The following is a 23866-nucleotide window of genomic DNA, read 5'->3' as shown; positions in this document are numbered from 1 at the left end:
TGTAAAGCGGTGGAGAGATACAATGCAACCAAATGTAATGCACTTGGTAGAAAACCAAGGTTCTATTACTCAAAAGTACGTATATTACTTGTGTATTTTGACATTATTTTATTTGTGTGTATTAATGATATAAATATATGAAAATTATTTGTAGTCGCGAAAACAACCCGACAAATATTCTTGTGGATACTATGTTATGAAAAAAATGTTTGATATTATCTTCGGAGGCATTACAAATGGATGGACTAAGCATACGGTTTGTGTTCTTTACATAATCTCTTGTCTTTGTTCATGATACATTATTTTCTTTATCTAGCATTTGTTATTTGTCTTATAAGACCTCTCGTGCTTAGACAAATCTCTTGAGCTCTTTTTCCTTGTAAACCCTCCCGTGTGTTGGAAAATTATCTCCTATTCATTGTTCGCCTTCTAAGACCTTTCGTGCTTAGGCGAATCCTTTGAGCTCTTTTGCCTTGTAAACCCTCTCTTGTGTTGGCAATTTATCTTCTACTCATTGTTCTCCTTCTAAGATCTCCCGTGCTTAGGAGAACCCTTTGAGCTTTTTTGCCTTGTAAATCCTCTCGTGTACTGGAAAACCATCTCTCATTCATTGCTCGTGCTTAGACGAAACTCTCTTGCTCTGTAAATCCTCTTGTGTGTAGGCCAATCATATCTCATTTGTCACTATGGTTGATTACCATCATTGGTTAATGACACACTCTTACTTTTTAAGCAATTTTCTTTTCCCCTTGGCAATCCAATCAATATATCCTTTCTTTGTTTTCGTAGCGGGCCGAACTACGAAGCTCTGACTTTCTCATTGAACGATGAGAATACATATGCACGAGGATTTAGATTCTCCGTGAGCTACCCTATTTATTAATTCTTCATCAATCAATACCATTATTTTGAAATCAAATACATTTTTCCTTAGATTCCATACCCATCCTTTTAGGACATTTGTCCATCTTGTGAACCAAGAGATGTTTGCCTTGATGCCAAACACTTAATTCCTTATTTTTTGGTTATGACAATACAATGGGGATGCCTATGTTCCTCCACATCTTAGTTTGTACATCCTTTACTCTTTGGTTCAAAGCATTTACCTTTACAGTTTCCCATGCTACCATTGTAGTTTGGTACAAGTTATACTTTTCATCACTTTAATCTCTCTTTTCTTTGTTTTTCGTAGTTCCACGAACTACGGAGCTCTGACTTTCTCCTTGCATGATAATAATACGTAGGCACGAGGGTTTGAATCATCCGCGAGCATATTTATCCATATTTATCATTATTTCTTCTTCTGCCTTAGAGCACCATCCACTCCATGATTCAGTCATTCAATACCTACTACTTTCATTCATTTCATGTGATATACTGTTATCTTTGAGCCAAATACACTACCTCTTTGAGCTCCATCCAGTGTCTGCTTGTGAACCAAGAGATGTCTGTCCTGATACCAAACACTTAACTCTATTTGTTTTCGGCCGTACCATATAGGGGCGAATGCTCCGGCTACCCACATATTAGTTAATGCCAGTTTTACTCTTGGGTTCAGATTTCATCCCTTTTTGGAGTCAAACAATATAATCCTTTGGTTCAGACCATACTTATTATCACTATTCTTTTCACCTTCCACCACTAGTTCTATGAACTACAAAGCTCTGAATTCCTTATTGCACTATAAGGATACGTAGGCTTGAGGGCCATAATTCTCTCCGAGCACTTTATCTATTCTTTTCCTTTCCCCTTTTATCTTTTCGTGAGTAAACCTTAGATATAACATCCATTCAAGCAAAGAACAATCAAAATGGTTTCCGTTGAGTACAACAGATGTAAGGGGTGTTAATACCTCCCCCTTGCATAACCGACTTCCTTACCCATATTCCTCTTTCCCCGGGTTTTATCGATGTTTTCCCTTTCCTTCGGGAATAAATAAAGTTCGATGATGATTTTGTTCTATGTTCGAGTGTGCGATGAGTTCGAGTATATTTCCGCTAGCTTCAATAAGTATTACAAAACAAATGAATTTAAATGGGTATTTTGCATTTTGACATAACAAAATCAAACATGATGATGAATGTATGATGTGAAAAGTGGTACGCACAAACTTTACCATACAATGTACCTACTGAAAAAGAAGCAAAAGATAAAGTCCTAAATTTTGCATTTGGCCCTTGAGCCACTTAAATGGTAAATAAACATCTAATCATATCCTATACACCAAATTATCATTTTCAACCTGTTGACTTGTCCTTGACCAAATCCATTGTTTATGAAAAAAATGAATGAATAATATGAGATGGAATAATAATAGCCTTCAAGACCAAAGGTTGACCTTGAACTTGGCTTTGACTTTACTCATGATAATACCATGCATGAATGACCATAAAACTGTGTAAAGATGTGATGAAAAGTTGCATGAATAAGACATAATAACTTCTTGAATCAAATGAAAGTTGAATGCTAAAAACTAGATGATATGAAAAGGGGATGAACACAATTAGGGTATGACAGAACAATAAAGATTTTGTTTAGATTGCAGTTGTCTCCGATGAGGATAGTCATGAGAGTGCTGATGTATTAGTGGTGTCAAGTTTGGATACTGAAGATGGTTGGATCGTGAACTGAGGTTTCTCTTATCACATTTGTCCAAGAAAAGCATACTTTTAGACTTTCAAACTGAAGCAATGCGAAGTTGATCTCCTTTGTGACAATAAGACTTGCAAGGTTTATGGTATTGACACAACCAAACTTAAAATGTTCGATGATCTTGAGCTTTTTCTTCATAACTTGAGGTATATTCCAGATTTCGGGCAATTTTTTTTATCCATAAACATGTTTAATGATCTAGGTTATTGCACTAGAGTAGAATATGTGGTGTTGAAGATCTCATATGGTGAAGTGATCATAACCAAAGGGTCTAAAATATGTGGTTTATATATTTTAGAAGATTTCAATATTGTTGTTCATTCATCACCAACTAATATATATGGGTTTTGAAGTCAAGGCATGGTGGATGCCTGAAGGTTGTTTCAGATCACTTTAATGTTTTTTCTTCAGAAGATAAACGACACAAATGTATGTGACTGTTGAATTCTCATTGATTTTCTAGGGTAAGGCTGATGCTAAAGTAGCTTACCTAGTTGGCAAGTGTTCATTTACAATAAAAACTTCCAAATACTATGGAGGTTTTGAGTAGGGAGACTGTAACCTAATATGTTTGGAAGGTTGTGAAAACATCGCTTATTGATTAAAATCAAGATAATTCAACTTGATGGTAAAATTGTGGATTGTGTCTTCAATGATTATCCAAGAGGTAGTAAAGGTTATGAGTTATTAGGAGTGAAACCTAGAGGATCGAAGTTCATCAATTGCAAATGTATTACTTTCATGGAGGTTCGTCATGGGAAGAAGAATTAAGACATGAGAATAAAGCTTTCAAAAGCTATGACGGAGAAGACTCAATTTGAGATGGAAGTTCTTACTATCGATACTAGTAGCAGTGAGGGAACGACTACATATGCCTATAATTATCATTTGACTCGTGATAAGATAAGAAAGTATATTATACCATCTAAAAGGAACAATTATGTATACCTTGAGTGTTATGCTTTGAATGTGCCTTAAGAGTTAAAAAAACTCAAAAACAAGAATCTTTAGAAAGGTATTCAAAAGCAAATGGAGTCAAAAATGGTTGAAGAACCATACTTGCGAGCTTATTAGACTACTGAAGCAAAAAAAAAAAAAAGACTGAAAGCAAGTGGATTCAAGTAGCACGAACAAGGTTCAAGAGAGACTTGAACTTGATAAAAATGTTTCAATAGATATTGAATTGACATAGAACATCAAGGTGATTAATGAGTAAATTAGAATCACCCTAGTTCAAGTCAAAGAGGAGATTGGTGAAATATATCTTAAAACCTTAAAAGTGTTTTTTGAATGAGATAATTGTAAATTTTTAAGAAATTTAAAATTCTAAACAATTCAAATTCAATTGAAGTTGATTTATTTTTAAATTCTTTTGTTTGGATAGAGTATTAAGATAAATCATTCTTAGATTTGAGGGTCGTTTTTATAAATTTTAAAGCTTTGGCAAAATTTTAAATTTTAAAATAGGGACTAATTTATAATTTTTAAAATTAAAGAGACCAAATTGTTTAATTTTAAAATTATTAAAGACTAGTCTATAATTTTAAAAAAATTTTAAGGGTTAATTTAAAAAATTAAAAAAAATATGAGGATAAATTTAGAAAATTTGAAATAATAACATTAAACAATCTGACATTAAAATTTTATAAAATATGAGAGATTTTTTTTAAAATTTCATATATTGTTTTAAAATTATAAAATTTAATTTGAATAAAATAATTTCATAGATTCTCATTATTTTAACAATTTTTCATATTTTTTTTATGTGTACTAATTTTTGTTCAAATTATTTTGAATTATTTTAAAATATTAAATTTTCTCATTAAAATATTTGATCTAAACATATTATAAATGATGAAATTGGATAGGAGTCATATTCTTTGGTCTTTAATCTTAAATCAAGGTGAAAAAATAAATGGTGAAATTGAATAAGAGTCATACTCTTTTGTCTTTATTCTTAAATCAAGGTGATAAAAAGTCTAATCCAATCAAGGTGAAAAAATTAACACTAGTGTTAATTGGACTAGACTTTTTAATGCGATCTTTAAAATAAAGTCGATGTTGCTCACTCTTTTGCCGATGGTTCGTCCAACATGCAAATGTGTCCTTAAAGATCACAATTGTATTTATGAAAGATTTTTCTTAAAAAATTTATTCAAATACTTCGATCTTTGCTGAAATTTAAACTCTCTAAATGAAATAATGAATGTATTTATTTGACACGTATGTCAAGGACATTTTTTGAAATATTCACTCTTTATCTATAATATTCTACACCTCGATGATATTTTTGATGGTTGATTGCATTTCTCTTTATTTAATGAATTTGATTAACTTATGCTCTTAGAATACAAATTAAAATTACTATTGTTAAAAAATTTACGTGGAATAAAATAAAATTTTAAATTTAAAAAAATCAGATACTACCGATCTTTGAGTAAATATAATTTGGATTTCTTTTATAATGTAAATAATTATTTTTTAGTACTCTAACTTTTACAAATTATATTTTTTAATTATACTTTTTGTTGGACTAAAGTAATTTATTTATAGGTTATTTTACATTTTAGATTAATGATAAAACAACTTTAAAAAGAGTGTCCGTCGAAAGGAGAATTGTTGGAGAAGTGAAGGGATTGAAACCGCAGGTGACGACGGCGTACCCTTCTGTGACGGATACATGGAAAACGATGACGTTGATATGGTCGGCGCCGACAACAACGAAGCCGTATGTAATATTTTCCGTTTATCTCATTGTCGCTACCACAATTTCCCTTTCATTTTGACGGCGTTCAGTCCCAAAAACCCTAATTATGATTCACGCATCAATGTTGATTATGATGACAGCAGGATTTGGATGACATGAAGAAACGGTTGAAGGAAATGGAAGACGAAGCTGCTGCTTTGCGAGAGATGCAGGCCAAGGTCGCGAAAGAGATGGGATCCGTGCAAGGTGACTCCTGTTTCTCCTCATTTTGGTTGAGGCTGCTTAGTTCTATGCTATTTTGTGCTTCATTTCTATTCTACAAACATAAAAAAGAAAATTTTGAAGATTTTTTGTTAATGAATTTGTCAAAATTTGTTGATGAAAAATTTGAAGATTTTATTAACTGGATTTTGGTCTTCATGAGAAGGAAGCTGTAGGATTAAATTGCCTATGCTTGTATTTACTCTTATAACCTAGAAAATCAAGATTTAAGTTTGTTTCCTGCTTTGGTAATGCTTTTGCATTGTGCCATTGATTGTTTGTGGACTAATTTGGCTATCTATCTATGATAAGATATTTCATTGCACTTCATTTAGATTTTTGTGCAGTGTAATAATGCACGCCAAAAATTGCCAACCTTTTTTTTTCTTGGTTGATACCAAACTCGCGATATCGGTAGATATTTACCATTGCCGCGAGCCAAAAAACCCTATGTATATCCGGCCATGGCGCCGCTATTTGATAACACTGGTTTATACTTGAGTGCCATGGTGATCAGGGCCTCGTAGCATTATTGAGCATTCCCTAGCATAATCCTTTTATTAGACATGTTTTTTTCTTTAGGAAAAACCATAGAACAAGTAGTGCATTTTGTTTTTATTTATCTCTGCCCTTTTACTTCTAGTTTTTCTTTCTCATTCACTACTTGCACTTGCACATGGTGTGATCACTATACTTTTTTACCGTGCAATATATTTCATTTCTTTATATTATTGAATCTCTATTAATGATTGTTATCTCCAAACAGATCCCGCTAATGCTTCTGCAAGTCAGGTTAATAGGGAGGAAGTTGATTCTCGATCAATCTTCGTGGGCAATGTGAGCTGTCTATTCCCCTGTTTATCTTAAAATTTTCTATTCTGTTTATTAAGTTGTCTTGTTGTCATGTTTCATGATATGGGATGTATATATGGATGCAATTAGCTTATATGTTTAGTCCCAAGTGATTGGTTCAGTTATATGAGCCAGTGCCAGTGTATATATTTGTATATGCTGCTTTTGGGAAGAAATTGAAGATTTTGTTAAGCCCGGAGCTTATGCCTCTATATTTTGTTTACATTAATTGCAGAGCAGGTTTGGGTTTAATCTTGGTTGTCTCTAGCACCACATCATTGTACATAATTTGGAGATCATTAAAACCATAATCTCGTGTAAAACATTTTGTGCTTTTGAAACAATGCAGTGCACATGGTTACCTGTGTATGCATGTTTGGAAATGCTTTCGTTAGAATATGGTAGGACTCCCAAATCATTAACTATTCACAATTTTTCTCACCATAAATTTTCAATAGCAAGATCAGGAAAATCTGCAACTTAACTCAGATTAAATAGCAAGGGGCACTGCTATATATATTTTTGTTACATGCTGTTGTATACTGCTTTATACAGTTTCCCTGTTGTTTAATAGGTTTGTTATAAAATACGGTGAGCGCCTTTGTTGTTCATGTGTAGCATTGTTTATTAGTGTAAATGTTACATTTCTGATATCCAGGGCTCCATAATATGCAGAATTGAAAGTGTAGCACAATACAGAGTATAGCATAGAGTAGATTGTAGGGGAATTACTTGTAGATGAGATATTGTGAAACGAAGAAGATTGTTTTCTCTGTTTATAACATATATCCCCCCAAAAAAGAATCTTAGATGTTAGTATTTGTAATTAAGTAACACAAGTAGAATTTTAAGGACCGCTTTGTTGCAAATATTTTCCATTTAAGTTAGACAATAAGAATCTTAGATGTTAGTATTTGTAATTAAGTAACACAAGTAGAATTTTAAGGACCGCTTTGTTGCAAACATTTTCCATTTAAGTTAGACAATAATTTATATTTATATTAGTTTAATAGCTTAAATACCAGTTTGCAGAACACAGGGCGCCAAGTTTGTGTAGGATGAGTAGATTTTTCATGACTAAAAAAATCATACATAGAAATATATAATTGGAGTTGAATATGGCATGAGATAGATCAAATGAGCTCTCCCTCAAGGCCAAGTCATACATGCATGCGTAAGTTGTATCAGTGTTATCAAATAGCGGCACCATGACCGCTATGGTGGATATACATGGCGGTTTTTGGGCTTGCTGCAGTGGTAAATATTGGCCGATATCGTGGGTTTTTCCGCCATAATCTGCTATAACGGCACCACAATGCGGCTGGTATGGCGGGATTTTGGCTCTCCGCCATGGACCGCCATCCGCCATCTGTTTTACCTGGTTTTGTAGGAGTTGTTACTGTTTGATCCCCCACTCAAAGCCACTCCCACCGGAGACGCCTAAGCTTCTCCAAGCTTTCATTGTCTTCCTATTTCTAAGGCTCGCCTACCTGAAACCCCAATTTTCTCGCCTCTGGTACACCCCTCTACAAAACTCCTTCAATTTTACCAGCTGTGTTGGATGGATGAACCTTAATCTCCCTCAATTGTGTATTCAACCTTGGTAAAGTTTTTTCAGGAAGTCTTACATGTCAATGTTGCTTGTGTTGCGTCAATGTCTCTTCCTTTCCAAAATATTCAGTGAGTAACTTTTTCTATATTTTATTACATTCTTTCATAGGTTGTCAAGATCCCAATCAAGATCGTAAATCATACGATTCTGCAATGTCACTCCCAATGATCTGAATCGTTTTCAGAATCATGCATTGGCGATAGATCGCTGCAAAACCGTAGTCAGATCCTTAAATCGCATGTTTATGTCTGTTCCTGGCCATATTTGCTTGGGTCATGTCAGACCTGTGGGTAGCAATCCGGGTGGTTCTATCAAAGCGAAAAAGGTCCTATTTTTAAATATTTTCTCATCGGTTTGAATCGTCTCCCTCCCTCACAATCAACTCTGCCTCTTGCGCTCCCTTGTGACCTTCTCTTTCTCTTCAGAGACGTGCGACAGCCGATGGTGCTTTTGTTCTTACCCTGACTCTCAGTCGCGCGCAAAAGGCTTGTCTTCCTCTTCGATCTTACTTTGTTTTTGTTTTCTGAATCATGTTGCTTTCTCTGTTTTTTTCTGTATTTGGTATGTTCTTTGTCTCTTGTGTTGTGAATCGCCTCCCTCTGCTTTTTTTGGGGGAATTTATGGAGAAGATGGTGAGATTAATGAAGATGAAAGAGTCGATATTATGGGGGATGATACAACCAATTGGTGCATTTGTGATTTGATCTAGCCTCTAGGCTATTTTATTTTGTGGATTTGGTTGTTTTATATTTAAGAGATAAACTTATGCACTGTAACACATAAAACTATGGTAGGATCTTCCGACTTTGTTTACGATCTTACTACCCCCTCCCAATCTGCAAGATCTTGATCCTGACAACCTTTGCAAAAACTCATGATTATCACGATGGTGATGATGATGATAGCTTTCTTGAGGCCGTTCATAGTTATTCACTTGCTCCTTCCAATGTTTCCTCATGAACTCAGTCTGATTTGATTTTGATTTCACCCTAGTGGTTTTCCGCTCTGTTTGTCATCAAATTGTTGTTGACTGTCTTTTTATATGCATGACTAAATTCATGTAACAGACATTTTTCTAGTATACCTAAGCCATAGTTCTCCATATTTGTTGCGGTGTATTTTCATCACCCTGACCATTAATTCAATGGTAAATGCATTAGCCATTTAACCTTCATTGGATTTATTTGGCTTCTATAAATTGAGCTCTAACTTCCGAGGGTAAAGTAAAACATCTCAACTACTGATAGCAAAAATCAATGTTAATATTTGAAAACATTTATGACTTGGTATTTGTGTATGGAATATCAATCTTTGATTTTTTATCAATGGTTGATTTTTCTTATTCTACCCTCTAAGGTTTGTAAGTTCACTATAAAGGTGTCGAATCCGTCTTCAGTTCACTATACTCTATCCTGGAAAGTTTGAAATCTGTAAAGAGAATTTATTTGTTTGATGTTGAATATATAGAAATATGATTGTGCTTTCTACTATTGGCATTGTGCTTTGACATAATGTTTGCCTACAATTGCAGGTTATGCTTCCATCTATAAGTTTCCGCTCTAGTCATGCTGCAGTTGGAAGTATATGATATAAATATAAAACATATAGCTGGTTAAAAAATAGAAGTATCAAATTTATGAAATTAAAAAAAAAAGAGTGGAAAAACAAAAGATGTAACACTAACAAAAATATTTAGAGGGATAGAAAAGGGGATAAGAAAGTTTAACTGTTAGATATTGAGATGAAGAAAGTTATGTTTAATCGTTTGGAGAACATATGGATTTCGATACTGAAAAATATATGGGGGAAAGATCAAAATAGCATAATTATTATTTAGGGCAGTAAAGAGAGGAATTTAGGATGGAGAGTTTTATCTACTATACTGTGATTTTGTGGCCGGATGGATGGACAGAGGAAGGGATAATATTGCAGATCGGGAATTTGGAATTCTATTGGTGAAAGAGGACACCCTATTTAGGTGGAGGACTGTGCATTGGTATCTGCAGTTTTGATTGCAAAGGCCGAGGACACTATTGATGATGCTTAGTGCTCAAGAAATTTATAGGCATTATTTTCTCACGGTGGGTTTTTGACATTCCTTCCTTTTTATCCATGGGATCAAGAGGAAATTTTGAATCATTTTTCTTTCTTATTGCCTTTTATAATTCACCAATATATCAACTGTTTTCATGGACAAGCAGTTCGGAATTGATATACTTGGGCAAAATATCCTTTGAAAGACCAAGTGCAAAGTGCACTTCAGAAAGCAAATTTTATGCTGGATTGCTGTTAACGAAGAAAATAATGATATATTTTTTATTAACAGAGTACAATCCTCTAAATAATAATTATGAAATTCCACTTCCTTGATTTTACATATGCCAACTATTGGCCCTTTGATTATTTGTAGCTTGCTTTGAATTCTTACAGTTTTTTCATGCTATATCATGCCCATGTTTCAAATTATCATTTTGTTGAGAAGCTAATGAAAGTTGTTCTTCCCTAGTCTGAAATTACAGGCAATATAAAACTATTTGGTTGGTGAAATTAACATTGTTTCCCCTAAGTTGTTTTCTTTTGTTAAGGCTGTAGCGATTGTCAATCAATTTTCGCTTTGCAGTCAGTTGATCTCTTGACCTTGATATTTCCTACAGGTGGACTATGCATGTACTCCCGAAGAAGTGCAGCAGCATTTCCAGTCGTGTGGAACAGTAAACAGAGTCACCATTCGCACTGATAAGTTTGGCCAACCCAAGGGTTATGCTTATGTAGAATTTGTTGAAGTAGAAGCTGTTCAAGAGGCTCTTTCCCTGAATGAATCTGAACTGCATGGACGGCAATTGAAGGTTATTACAGCAAGAGGCTTCATCTGCTTTTAAAAAATTGTCTGTTTCCCTCTCCGCAGCTATCTATACTTATTTGGACTTTTTTGCAGGTTACTGCTAAGAGGACCAATGTACCTGGGATGAAACAATTTCGTCCCCGCCGGCCTAGTAATCCTTACATGGGATTTCGAGGCAGAACTCCATATGCACCTCCTTTTGCCTATGCCCCGGCTCCTTATGGATATGGGTACGTTGTAGCTACTTCTTTCCTTTCCAATATATATTTTTTCTGCGACAGTGTAGACTAAGATCATTTTTTGGTTGATTGTAGAAAGGTTCCAAGGTTCAGAATGGGGATGCGCTACAGCCCATACTATTGAATGCCCAATTCTACATGGATTTATTGATTACTGGATGGACAGACATAATCCTCTACTCCTTCACCCTAACATGTTATCATGGCTGATGTTTTGGCCTATAATGAGAGTAGTATCATCTTACCTGGTAACCTAGACTGAGCTTGTTTGTTCCGAGAGGATTGAACATATTTAAGAGTAAACCTTGTAAACTTGTGGTGTTTTCTTCTGCTTTTGCTTTAGTGTTTATATTTATATATAATATTCAAATGTTCTTTGTAAAATTATCCATCCTAAAATTGGCTCAATATATGGGGTTTTCATTTTAACAAGCAATCAAATATGTCTTGTGACAAAATTGGTAAACACACGTCATAGGGATACCAGTTGCTTTCATTTCGGAATAGGACTGTGTTTGTCCATCTCTATATGACTTGAAATGTTTAACTTCAATGATTTCACGATTCCATACTCAATTATGATCCAAAGCTTGCTTATCAATAAACATGCAAATGGAAATCCAAAATTACATACTGGTTAGAATTATTAGAAACAGAAAGAGACGTGGCATGTAGCTTCACTCATAAAATGTTATGGTCTATTCTTTGAAAACTAGACAAGGTACTATCAATTTTTACTTATTTCACGGAAATTGTACTAGAATTTTCAACTTTGGTTGAATAGGTAAAATAATGAGGAAAGCTACTTCACCCAATCCTGACATATACTATTAACGGTGTACACTGTATATATAGAAGAGCTTATCCGAAGCATGATTGCACAGGAAGAGGACCCAGTTAAAGAAAAAAAAACAAGGACATCATGTGTCCTTTTATGCCGAATCAGATTTACTCACCTCACCATTGTCATCATCACTGCCACATCGTCATAATGGTCTCCCAGGCCCCAAGCACCACAAAAGAAACCACCACTCCATTATAGCATTATTTTACCTTTTTTTTTCGCCCTACGGCCATCAAGGTTATATAGTTCATGTATCCTTTCTCATTCATTCCTCAACAACCTTACTTTAGTCTAAAAACACACATGTAAAATACAAAAGAAACACCACTCACTATAAGGAATGAAAAGAAATGTCACTTTGAACATATAATGCATATTATATTAATGATATGCCTCTCTTTTTCTTCTCGTCGTTTTTCAGATTTATAACAAGTTGATATAGTAATAAACATTCGTTCCACTTTAGGTTTTAGAAACAGAATTTACACGTCACACTAAACGACAAAAGCTGCATAAAAAATACACTCCTCCCACCAGCCAGAGCATCATTCACCTGCCCCATATTTATCAACCCACCATATATATCTACACCACATCATGCCACGTGTCCTTTCACCGGTCCCATCCTCAGACGAGAGTCCTGCATGCCGACGTTTGCGGGTCCCACATCGCAGGAAGAAGGTACCTTCTCCCGTTAGCACCGTGCGCATTATAGCTCGAACCAGTAGTTCCATCAACAAGAACACGGCCAGCATAACCCGGGTAGGCTCCACTACCGAAAACCCCCGTACAAGCCGTAACAGCTTCAAGCGGCGCCGTCGCCGGCCCCTGGAAATACCCGTTGTTAAAGGGATTCGTGACAGTCCCGGCCAAAAGCGTGGCTAAGTTGATGATCATTCCGTCAACACCAACGTCACCGTTAGGCGCCACGAGCGGCGACGTCTGTGGTCCGTAAATAGGCTGGTGGAAAGGCCACGCGCATTGTCCGGGACACAGTGTCTCAGCGTTTCCAACCCATATGTAAGGAGTTCTCGCACCACCGTTGCTACGTTGAACAGAACCATGGGTCCCGCAGCGACTCATACAGAAACCGTCAACGTTAACATCTTTAGCGGTAAGCACAACGGTTATGGAAGAGAGTTCGTTAAACTTAGTAGCTAAAGCGAGAAGATCCTTTCCTTTTAGATTCTTCCCAAGAGTATAAGCAGGGTGCAGAAACTGTTTCCCCACGACGAGCGTAGACGATCCAACCTTGTATTTCTCTGTGGTCTTCCACCACGCGGCGGCGGAAGGGAGAGGAGCACCGGGGGTGCTTACAGAGTTTATGAAATCAGCGATTATTGATCGTTGGATTGGAGTGAATGTTCCGTACCATATGAGATTAACGGTGATGCGTCCTTTCAAGAGTTGGCCGTTATGGTATTTGAGAACTAGAGGTTGCTCTTGTACAAGCTCTCCCACTGTAAGTGTAGGTAACAGTACAAAGAGGGTTAACACTACAGAAAAAGTGATGGCAAGTTTGTAATTAAAACCCATGTTAAAGGTGGAATAAATTTGTGTTAAGATTTTGAGGATTAGAACGAGAGAAAGAAAGAGTGAGAGAGAAGAATTTGAATGTGAGACACGATGACAATAGCAAAATGGGAGGGGTATTTATATACCCGGAATGAGGAGACAGCTGTGAGAAAAAAAGGATGATGAAATTTCCGCGTGGGAGTTTTTGATTTGGTGTCTTGTTTGCCAGCCTGTGAGAGTTTGAACCCGCGTGACGTGGCAGTCTACAAGTACTACGGATGACTAAGACGTAGAGGAGGTGAGATTACTGATTTAACCTTAGTTCGATTTTGAGTTCATGATCCCGAGGAATATAATGGTTGCTTGCTTTGCTAAGCGTTTCAGGGGCACAGTTTGAATCTGACTGAGTGGGTCCATTTGGGGAATTTGGATGGGAATATTGGCCTTAGGATTAGAAATGAAGGGTGAGATGGGAGGTGTATAATTGGAATAGATTTGCGTCTGGGGCCTGAGTTTATGATCTTGACGTATTATGCAGAGTTTCCAGGAAGAGTGTTTCAGTAAAGATGATGCTGAATTCATCACCTTTCATTTCTAAAAAGAATAATGACAAATTTTATTACCAGTTATCCTTATAAATATTACTCCCTTCTCTCTAAAATTTTACTTAAATAACAAATTTTTTTAATTTTAATATTAAACTATTCCCTCCGCCTCACAATAAATGAGTTGATTATTTTATATAAATTAAAATAAATAAATAAATAAAAGAGAAAGAATGATATTTTTACTAAAGTGTCATTTTTAAATATTAATATTGAGAATTATTAAAATGATATTAATTAAATGATAGAATTGAAAATAATATATTAAAAATAATTTTAGAATAATTCTTTATTTTAAATGAGTCACACGAAAGAATTAATCTTTGACTAATGCTAACATGTGCCCCAAAGACACATGTTAATGATATACTTATAGAAATACTTATTATCTTGGAGCGTGTGCATTTGATTTTTTGAAATTTAAAATTTTGTTTTATTTCACACAAACTTTTTAATAGTAGGAATCTTAACTTGTGTCCCAAGGGCACAAGTTAGCAAGACCCTTAATCTTTTTATATACTCCCTCCGTTTCTTTATAAGTGTCACTTTCTTGCAAAAAATTTGTTTCTTTTTAATTGTCACTTGCAAAGTTCAAGGTAGTATTAATTGCTATTTTGTCAAAATTACCCCTATATAATGATTGCAGAGAGAGAGAAAGTAAAGTGAATGTAATAAATAATTAAGGGTATTATAGGTAAAAGAGGAATTATTGTTTGAAAAGTAACAATAATGATTAGCTTCCTTGGTATGTGTAAAAAGTAAAAAAGTGACACTTAAAAAGAAACGGAGGGAGTAATTATGTTTAGAAAAAATGAATTAAAGAGGCGCCAATTCGTGCCTCTTTGAATTTTTTTTTTTTTTTTCAGTTTTCTATAAAAAAAAAATGTTTTATGGATTTAATATTACCTATGAATTTTTTCTATGAAGTTTAAATAATACTAATTGCATTGAATATGATGTAAGAACGAGTCTTATCAAGATTACTATTAATAGCATGGTATGCAATAACTATTGCGCAAAAGCACATAAACATTTAAGAAGGATAAGTTGGTTGAATGTTGGGGAGGGATTCTTTCCCGTTTTTTCCTCTAAATTTTTTTCCAGTATAATCTTACCCATTCATTGAAGATAAATAAAAAGAATAAAATGTTAAAAATAAAAAAAAATAAAATGTTGATGGGATTTTAAATTTCTCTGCATACTCTCCCGTATAAATACACACTAAAGACAATCCTAATCCATTGAATGTTTGACTAACTATCTCTTTAAGAAATATATTTTTTTCTTGGGTAATCCTAATTTGTGTTCTAGGGGCACAAGTTAAGAACTAAAGAAAATAATGTTATGTTGGAAATTGTGGTTTGATTTTAATAAAAATATAAAATTAATTTTTTAATTATTTTTTCCAATACAAATTTTTTATAACTAGGTTTTTTAACTTCTGTCCCAAGGACAAAAGATAACATTACCCTTTTGTTTTTACAATTTTATATTACAGTGGAGTTTGTGGAGCATAATATGTGTTCAATGACATATTTATTATAAATATTTGAAAATTTTATTTTGAAATTTATTTCAATGTTCACTTCCAAGAATAAATACAATGTTAATATTTTTTCATTTTGAATAATATTACCTAATTTTGGAAAGACAATGAAAACGTATTTTCTTGAAAAATCAGTAAAAGAGTTCGTGTATCTTAGATTCTCTTAATGTGGGAGGATTAGTAACTTGGATGCGTAAACATATTTATAATTGTTCAAGATTGTTCAACAACTTGCTTAAAAGTACATGTTCTGCACCGGTCAAAGGTCCAATTAACTAAGGCTTAATACATCACAAATCCACTATAGACGACCTAAAGTATAAAAAAATTCACATACTAAGAGCAATGTACAATATCTGATCACCACTTTCAATATATTCATCTTGAATCTTGAACTGATTTGCGTGTAGGAGTGCTAACCATGCAATCCATTTCGCACCACCGTAAAGGAGATTGAAGCCATTGTTCAAGATCACCATTTATCATCACTAGGACTCTCTACTAAATTTGCAAGTTCATCTCCTACATTGACCATTGCTAAAGAAAGAATAAGAAGCGACGCTAGTAAACAATATGAAGAGAAATGGTTCATAGAGGACATTGAAAGTTTGAAAAAAAGGCTATGATGAAAGGTCCCTATAAAGCAGAAGTATCTAAGGAAGTTCCAAAACCCAAAAGGAAAAAGAATATACTAATAAATATCTCCTTAAAATCCAAGGAGAAATAATTGGAGTTGGTAAGAGAAAAGAGGATATAGAGAGTTTGTGAAAAAGAGGAAATACAACTTGAAAAGAGAAATGACCCTTATATAGTAAAGCAAGGTAGATAAATCGACGACCCAAAATGAAGGAAGATAGGTAAAAGAAAATCAACAATCTGATTCACCTCAAGATCATATCGGTACTCTAGAGCATTTGATCACCCTAAAGGGGAATGTATCACCATATCCTATGGGCATATGGCCACGTGTAAGAACAACCTGCGATGAAGTTTCAATGATAAAATTGATATTTAATGCACTAAAATCTCAAGGTCATTACTCCGACTCCTCAAATCTTTTACACTCATATAGGTATGGAACTTGGCACAAAGACCATAATATAATATAGGGCAACGTTAACACAATGTTTTTAAACTTCCCATTGACGCACTTTGGCAAACTTTATGAGCAATTGTTCTAGGTTGACCATTGGTCCAATGACGTGTAGGTCAATGTATGTCTAAAACGTATCCATAAAAGGGTTAAGGATTTAGTGCACCTGCATTCCATAAACTACTGACTATCCATTGTTAGATATGATCTAACGAACTTCATTGTTCCATGCCAAGAAATGTGGGACGGTTCTAACCGTCTTCCATATACAAAATATTCAATGACAAATCTGCAGATACATTTTAATTATAATTTGTTTAATTACATGAATTTATTGACTCACTTAGACATTGAAGTGACAATCTTCAAGATATATCATAAGTTGGTTCAACTACATTGGAGAACATTCTCCACCACAATCCTATGATAATAGCTATAAGTTTATTTTCTATATGCTAAATTGTTTGATAAACACTAAATTTTATCAAATAGAGTTTTAATAAGAATAAACGAAATTATTAAAACAAAATCAAAATTAAATAATAAAAAATAAAAAATGATAATATTAAATAGAGTAGATTTGAGCTCATTTTCATTTTTAAAGATTAAATTCACCCTCCGATCAGTTTAAGTTCTATATTTGTAATAAACTAATTATTTATTTATTTTTATGTCAAATTAATATTTTATGCGTAATCGATTTTAACATAAAATATATTTCCCTTTTTCAATTATCCTCTTTTCTTTGCTTCAACGTTTGAAATATTGAAGAACATGCTGGGAAGGCGCCTGCTCAAATGTTCACCCACGCATTTCACATGGAATTTCAAAAGCGTTGTGGACTGTGGATATATTGTGAAAAGAAAAAGTGTTATGGTGGCTTGTTGTTAGAATTCAAAGAAACAAACAAAATAAAAATACATTACTAATAATACTAGTATGTGTTTACAATGGAGGATAAACATTTAAGAATCTTTTTACGCTAATACCTATTTTTTCTAACATATACTTTCAAAATAACCAACTTTTCATTTGAAATAAAAGTATGTGACTCAATAATTTATACTTTAAATAAACTTGATTGTGCAGTGTACTATTGACCACCTTTACGTGAAGTAATTGAAGTCGGTTTGTTTGATTGGCATGGTTTTTAGAAAAGAAAGATTCAAATTTAGTAAAAGCAGAAAAGCACAAAAGTTTAGGAGGTTAATACGGTATGGACATAGGAGTATCACATTAGTTGAAAATAATAATTCATGTACCACTCTCAAAAAGTCATTTCGTTGAAAAAATGAGAGAAGAAAGCGATTTGAATTGATTTAACACGAAGCTTAGTTTCCACTTTATACTTAAGCTACTCTCTTTCACATTCATGATCTCATAACATAAGTTTAATATATATATATATATATATATATATATATATATATATATATATATATATATATATATATATATATATATATATATATATATATATATATATATATATATATTAAGAGTAACTTGATTTTGTTCAACTCTGTGTAACTGAAGGTTAATATAAGGGATAACTTTAGTATTTTGACTCAAACTTATCGTTTGTTCAGGGGGGAAAGGAACTCCCTCTCCTCTAACATTTTTCCAAGGTCTTTGTAAAACAAGGATTTCTTCTTGTTTTTTACTTATGAAATAGTTAACAAACCATTTCACAAAAGAAATGAAATCCTACGCAAGGTTCATTTGAGTGTGTTACCACAAGAAATCTATAAGGCAGGTTAAAGGCGTAATCAATGAAAGTGCCTTATGAATGTAAAGTTTATACCCTACCAATGGGTGATTTGAAAGAAAGATGTGCCTAAGATAAGTAAGAGAGAAAAACATAAGTCACCAGGAGATGAAACCGACAGAAGAATCATGTGTGGTCGAAACCCTTTCTGTCGACTGAAATAAAGACTGGGACTTAAGGAATTGCTGGTTGCGTCAAACACATGGGAGACAGGGTCGACCTAAATACCTAGACGGGAGAAGTTTGAAATTTAAAGTGACTAGCGGTTACCAGGAGAATAAGCGCCAGAATATGGAGCAGTTTGTAAAACGTGTATGGAGTAGTTGTAGGTCGTGTGGCATGACGCCTGCTATTTTTTAGAAGTTTTTGGCTTGTAGGAAGTTTCTTTAGTTTAGTATAAATAGGATGTCCCACGAGGGGCTCGGGGTGTTCACCTTGTACTAAAATCACTTGTAAAAAACTTCTCATTCCCAGTGCGAGGAGGCAAGAGTTTTTAAGAGTGCTATGGACGTGAATCACCATATTTATTTCAATGCAACTTCCTTATTTTTCAATTGTTCCCGTTGAACACTTTATTTTAATTTCATTTACCTTTGAGTTATCACTTTACGTTGTCGTCTACGCTATCGACACTGATTCTATTACGATAATAGAGTTCACCAAAAGCGTGTTCGTTGTGTACGTCTTTTGAATATTGTAGTGCTGTCGGTCACGAGTCACCTATAGGCTATAGCATCATTAAACCTTTCGTGTGGAAAAAACCTGCGCTTGTTCAATACTTTGTCAGGAGCCGTTCCTCACAAAGCTGATTATCTGTCGAATTGAATAAGCCACACTCGCACTAGCACATGTCTTAGGATCAACTGGTTGATCCTGCAAGTAACCCTCAGTTGTAAGGCCTAGGGAGGACCAGCGGTTGTTTACCAATTTCCACAGTAAACAAAATGGCACGCCCAGTGGGACGGTGCTAGTGCAGTTACGAAATTGCATGAAACTTAGAAGTGGAAAACTATATAGTAAGCCACAAGAAACTTTGAAAATGTCAAACTCCAATACGGATGAAGTGCCATAAGGGACTTTATCCACTACGGAAACAGTAAACTCGCAGGTTGCAACTTTGCCGCTGATGACAAGTGCAACCTCAACGATGTCGACTACGGGTGCGGTTGGAGCATCAATTCCTTTACCTCCACCAGGAGGTTCAGGATCAACGATAACGACGTTCAAACCTTATGTGCCTCGCTTTGGCACCACATATCCTCTTTATGGAATGCTGTATTCCTTAATGCCAGGATATCAGTCGACATCAAGTGCAACACTGTTTTCAGACAACGCTCAAAATACTAATCCCTCCTTGCAAGGATCAGCGCAAGGGGGTAATGTTCAGAACAAGAATAATACTCAGAATAGAACCATGCCGCTGTCGAACACTTCAATAGTGGTGTTGAGGCAGCAAATGGATGATAGTAACCATGAGTTGGTTAATATGTTAACTAATCAAATGGGTACAGTTTTTAATCCTGTGATACAGGAATCTGCTAAAACAAATAGGCAGGTGGCAAATCAATTGACGCACTTGTGTAATTTTCTAGGGGCACTGGCTCGACAGATGGCACAAGTGGTAAGACAAACCGTTCCTGTTCAGATGGAGATAGGGGCAGCAGGAGATGAGACAATCCACGAGGGACAAATCCCTAGACCCCAGCAAAATCAAGGCGTTGAATCAGGAGTAGCAAGACGTAACCAAATGGTGTTGGTTAACCGACACCAAGATGCTGATCAAATTGTCGATCAACATCGACAAGAAGACTTAGCAGTAGAAAATAATTTGACAACTATTGTCGAAAGGATTATGGCTAGGAATGGTATGAGTGCTACATTACAAAGGCCACTATATGCTTCCCCGTTGGCTGAATTTATTCTCCAAACCGAGGCATCTAGAGGAATGAAAGTGCCTAAGTAAACTAAGTTTGGGGGAGAATCTAGTGAGTCGACAATAGAGCATATTGACAGATACCTAATAGAGTCAGGAGACTTAGCTCATAATGAGTGTTTGAGAGAAAAACTTTCCTTCCTCTCTGACTAAGGTTGCCTTCACATGGTTCACTTCTTTGGCCCCAAGTTCGATTGATTCGTGGGCCAAGTTAGAAAAGAGGTTCCATGAACAGTTTTACGAAGGACACTCCAAAATTAGTTTGGCAGAATTGTCTAGTATTAAGAGAAGGTTTGCTGAGAGCATCGACGATTATCTGAATAGATTCAGATCGTTAAAGGCCAGGTGCTTCACGCAAGTACCAGAACATGAACTTGTTCAGATGGCTGCTGGGGGGTTAGATTATTCCATTAGGAAGAAAATAGACCAAACTTTTGTGAAGAGTATGTCACAATTGGCTGATAGAGTTCGACATCTCGAACGGCTAAGGTTAAAAAAGGTTAGACACAATAAGGCTAAGAAAGAAAAAGTAGGGTTTGTCGACTATGACGCGACGGATCCAATATATGAGGCTGATTATACCTCATCGACCGAATTAGAAATTGACGTGGCTGAGTTAAAGCCAGGATCTGCCTATGAGTGTCGATCATTACTTCCTGCACAAGGAAAAAATCCTGTCGAAAACAATCCAAAATTCCCTTCGAAAACTTATACTTTTGATGTGACAAAGTGTGAGGAAATTTTTTATTTGTTAGTTAAGGATGGCCAAATGGTGGTGCCACCTGGTACTAAAATACCACCTTTAGAACAAAGACAGAAAAGAGGATTTTGTAAGTATCACAATTATCTTGGTCATAATACCTCTAATTGTTACCTTTTCAGGGATCTGGTTCAGAACGTGATTCAAGAAGGCAGGCTGAAATTTGCTGGCCGCAGAATGAAGATCGACGCTGACCCTCTCCACCAGCAGGAAGCTCTATTCGTGGAGCCAATCGAGGTCAACATGGTCGAAATCACCGAATACAATGAGGCTGACATGCTGGAACAAACTGGTGAAAGCCCAGATGTCGACATAGCTGAAGTCTACCCAAGGGCTGATGAAGATCTGGTAGATTTCTTGTACCACTGCAAGAATAAGGGTTCATAAGTTTGCTTGTGCCCTAGATATGGTGTTGTCACCGACAAAATAGCTGTTGAAAATTTCCAGAAGCTACAATTGGGTAAAAGCAAAAGAAATGGGCTAAACATAAAGCGCCAAAATGAAAGAGTCCCAAAGAAGGCTGTGGAAAGTGCTCAGGCGAGGCTTAGGAGCTTCGTACCGTCGACAAGTGTTCCTAGAGGCACCTAGGTCAAGCCTCAGGGGAAACAAGAAACCCCACAAGGGGTCGCTACTCCTAGAGGAGGTCTAGTAATTAACTACATGCGTGAGTTCAAATCTGAGAAAAGGACTCATGTCTCTGAAAATTATTTGGGGAAGAACCCCATGTCGAGGACTCAATGGCGACACTTTCAGAGGCGTAAGTAGGCCGAAAGAGAGGCTGCTAGAGAAATAGCTGGAAAAGGTAGGACCGGTGGGGCGAATGTTGGAAAGAAAGTTGTTGTGAAGATCGACACAACAACAAAAGAACAGATCAGGGAGTATGTCCATCGTCCAACTGAGAAATGTTCTGATGAAGTTACTAATGATTTCAATTCAGAATCTGAAGCAAGTCTGGACATCTTAGTCAACGTGGTGTCAATTCTACCACAAGAATATAATTGCGTGACTGAGGTGGATGAGTCGGTAGATGATGCCGACGCTGAAGAAATGGCTTTACATCAGCCAAGATGCTACTTTGTGTTGAATGATGGCTCTGCTGAGAGCCAAGAAGCAGTTTTTGAAAGACCCACGATGACTATGAAAAATCATTTAAAACCATTGTTGATTAGGGTCAAAGTGGAAGGTGTGACTATCAACAAAGTGTTGGTAGATTGTGGCGCCACTGTCAACATCATGCCACACCATATTCTAAGGAAGATTGGCAAATATAATACTGATATTATATCCAACAACGTGGTCTTGTCTGACTACGGGGGAAAACGAAAAGCACCATGGGTGTGATCATGGTGAATATCACCATTGGTTCAATAACTAGACCGACATTGTTTATGGTGATAGATGCCAAGCCAAGCTACAACTTACTATTTGGCAGAGAATGGCTCCATGGTGTCGGAGTCATACCATCTTCAGCATACCAAAGATTGGTGATTTAGAGAGAAGATGGAGTGGTCGAAAATATCGAAGCTGACCAAGGGTACTTCATGGCTGACGTGAACAATGTCGGCAAGAAGGAATTCGAGAGAAAACTGGCCAACATTTCTCCTTGTTTTCCAGCTGAGGATGTGTACGCTAATCTGAGTGAAGCTTTTGTTTCTCTAACTCTGCACGAGACTCATAACTTCATTTGGTATGTGGAACGTTTAGATGATCCACCCTATACAGGTATCCGGCCGACAGGCTGGGGAGATGTCACTGATGATGACTGAGCTAGAAGCTCTAAAGAGGATTTTGGCATACATTGCCGAGAACAAAATAAAACCAGCTCTAGAGGCTGAAGAAAACATGGCTGTCGAAGCCTATGTGTTAAAGAAAGAAGGTCATTTGGCTATTGAGCCAGAACCTCCAGATAAGCCAGTTTTGGCTAAAGGAAACGCCAACATGCAGCGTTTGTACTGCATTTATGACGATGAACCTTTAGGGTTTGAAAAAGACCCAAAGGCGCCAGAAAAGATGCGACCAAAAGACCCCTTAGAAGAAGTTGACCTTGGCGAAAATGGCGACAAAAGGCCAACATACATCAACGCTAACATCGATAAAGAGTTAAAATCTGAGGTAATATCTTTACTTAAAGAATTTAAGGATTGGTTTGCATGGGATTATAACGAAATGCCTGGTTTAAGTAGGGATTTGGTCGAACTAAAACTGCCAATAAAAACGGGAAGAAAGCCAGTAAAGCAGACGCCTAGACGTTTCGCACCAGAGATCATGGCAAAGATAAAAGCTGAGGTAGAAAGGCTCCTTAAAAGCAAGTTATATAAACTACAAGGTATGTCGAATGGTTGACCAATATTGTGCCAGTAATTAAGAAAAATGGGTCTTTAAGAGTATGTATTGGCTTTAGAGATCTAAATGCTGCTACCCCTAAAGATGAGTATGCCATGCCCATAGCAGAAATGATGGTCGATTTTGCCGCTGGTTTTGAATATTTAAGTATGTTAGATGGTTATTTTGGATATAACCAAATTTTTATTGCAGAAGAAGATGTGCCGAAGACGGCGTTTCGATGCCCAGGAGCCTTAGGTACATACGAGTAGGTTGTCATGCCATTCGACTTGAAAAATGCCGGAGCGACATATC

The 23866-nt window shown here is 35.8% G+C and overlaps 2 protein-coding genes across 4 annotated transcripts; one reads left to right on the top strand and one right to left on the bottom strand.

Moving 5' to 3' along the window:
* Positions 1-5211: 5211 nt before the first annotated feature.
* On the top strand, positions 5212-11549 carry LOC127101289 (polyadenylate-binding protein 2). 3 transcript variants are annotated; one of them, XM_051038661.1, is made up of 6 exons: positions 5212-5380; positions 5503-5605; positions 6387-6457; positions 10739-10930; positions 11020-11156; positions 11241-11549. In XM_051038661.1, the coding sequence occupies exons 1-6, from the start codon at positions 5333-5335 to the stop codon at positions 11287-11289; spliced, it is 600 nt and encodes a 199-aa protein (XP_050894618.1). In that variant the 5' UTR covers positions 5212-5332; the 3' UTR covers positions 11290-11549. The 3 variants fall into 3 exon arrangements, with proteins under 3 accessions (XP_050894618.1, XP_050894617.1, XP_050894619.1); XM_051038660.1 differs by having other exon boundaries at positions 5213-5380; positions 5500-5605; XM_051038662.1 differs by lacking the exon at positions 5212-5380 and adding an exon at positions 9616-10165 and having other exon boundaries at positions 5500-5605.
* Positions 11550-12350: 801 nt separating this feature from the next.
* On the bottom strand, positions 12351-13686 carry LOC127101288 (protein EXORDIUM-like 2). Its single transcript, XM_051038659.1, has one exon. The coding sequence runs from the start codon at positions 13543-13545 to the stop codon at positions 12637-12639; it is 909 nt and encodes a 302-aa protein (XP_050894616.1). The 5' UTR covers positions 13546-13686; the 3' UTR covers positions 12351-12636.
* Positions 13687-23866: the final 10180 nt, after the last annotated feature.

Source organism: Lathyrus oleraceus, chromosome 7 (genome assembly GCF_024323335.1).
Source record: "Lathyrus oleraceus cultivar Zhongwan6 chromosome 7, CAAS_Psat_ZW6_1.0, whole genome shotgun sequence".
NCBI lineage: Eukaryota > Viridiplantae > Streptophyta > Magnoliopsida > Fabales > Fabaceae > Lathyrus > Lathyrus oleraceus.
The sequence above is the reverse complement of the archived record's forward strand: the minus strand, read 5'-3'. Positions and strand labels throughout refer to the sequence as shown.

What these genes read in the sequence shown, in the direction of transcription:
- LOC127101288 (XM_051038659.1), bottom strand. Translation starts at nt 13,545, where the DNA reads ATGGGTTTTAATTACAAACTTGCCATCACTTTTTCTGTAGTGTTAACC.
- LOC127101289 (XM_051038660.1), top strand. Translation starts at nt 5,333, where the DNA reads ATGGAAAACGATGACGTTGATATGGTCGGCGCCGACAACAACGAAGCC. An exon ending in AGAGATGGGATCCGTGCAAG is followed by an intron (nt 5,606 to 6,386) that starts GTGACTCCTGTT and finishes ATCTCCAAACAG; the next exon opens with ATCCCGCTAATGCTTCTGCA. An exon ending in GATCAATCTTCGTGGGCAAT is followed by an intron (nt 6,458 to 10,738) that starts GTGAGCTGTCTA and finishes TATTTCCTACAG; the next exon opens with GTGGACTATGCATGTACTCC.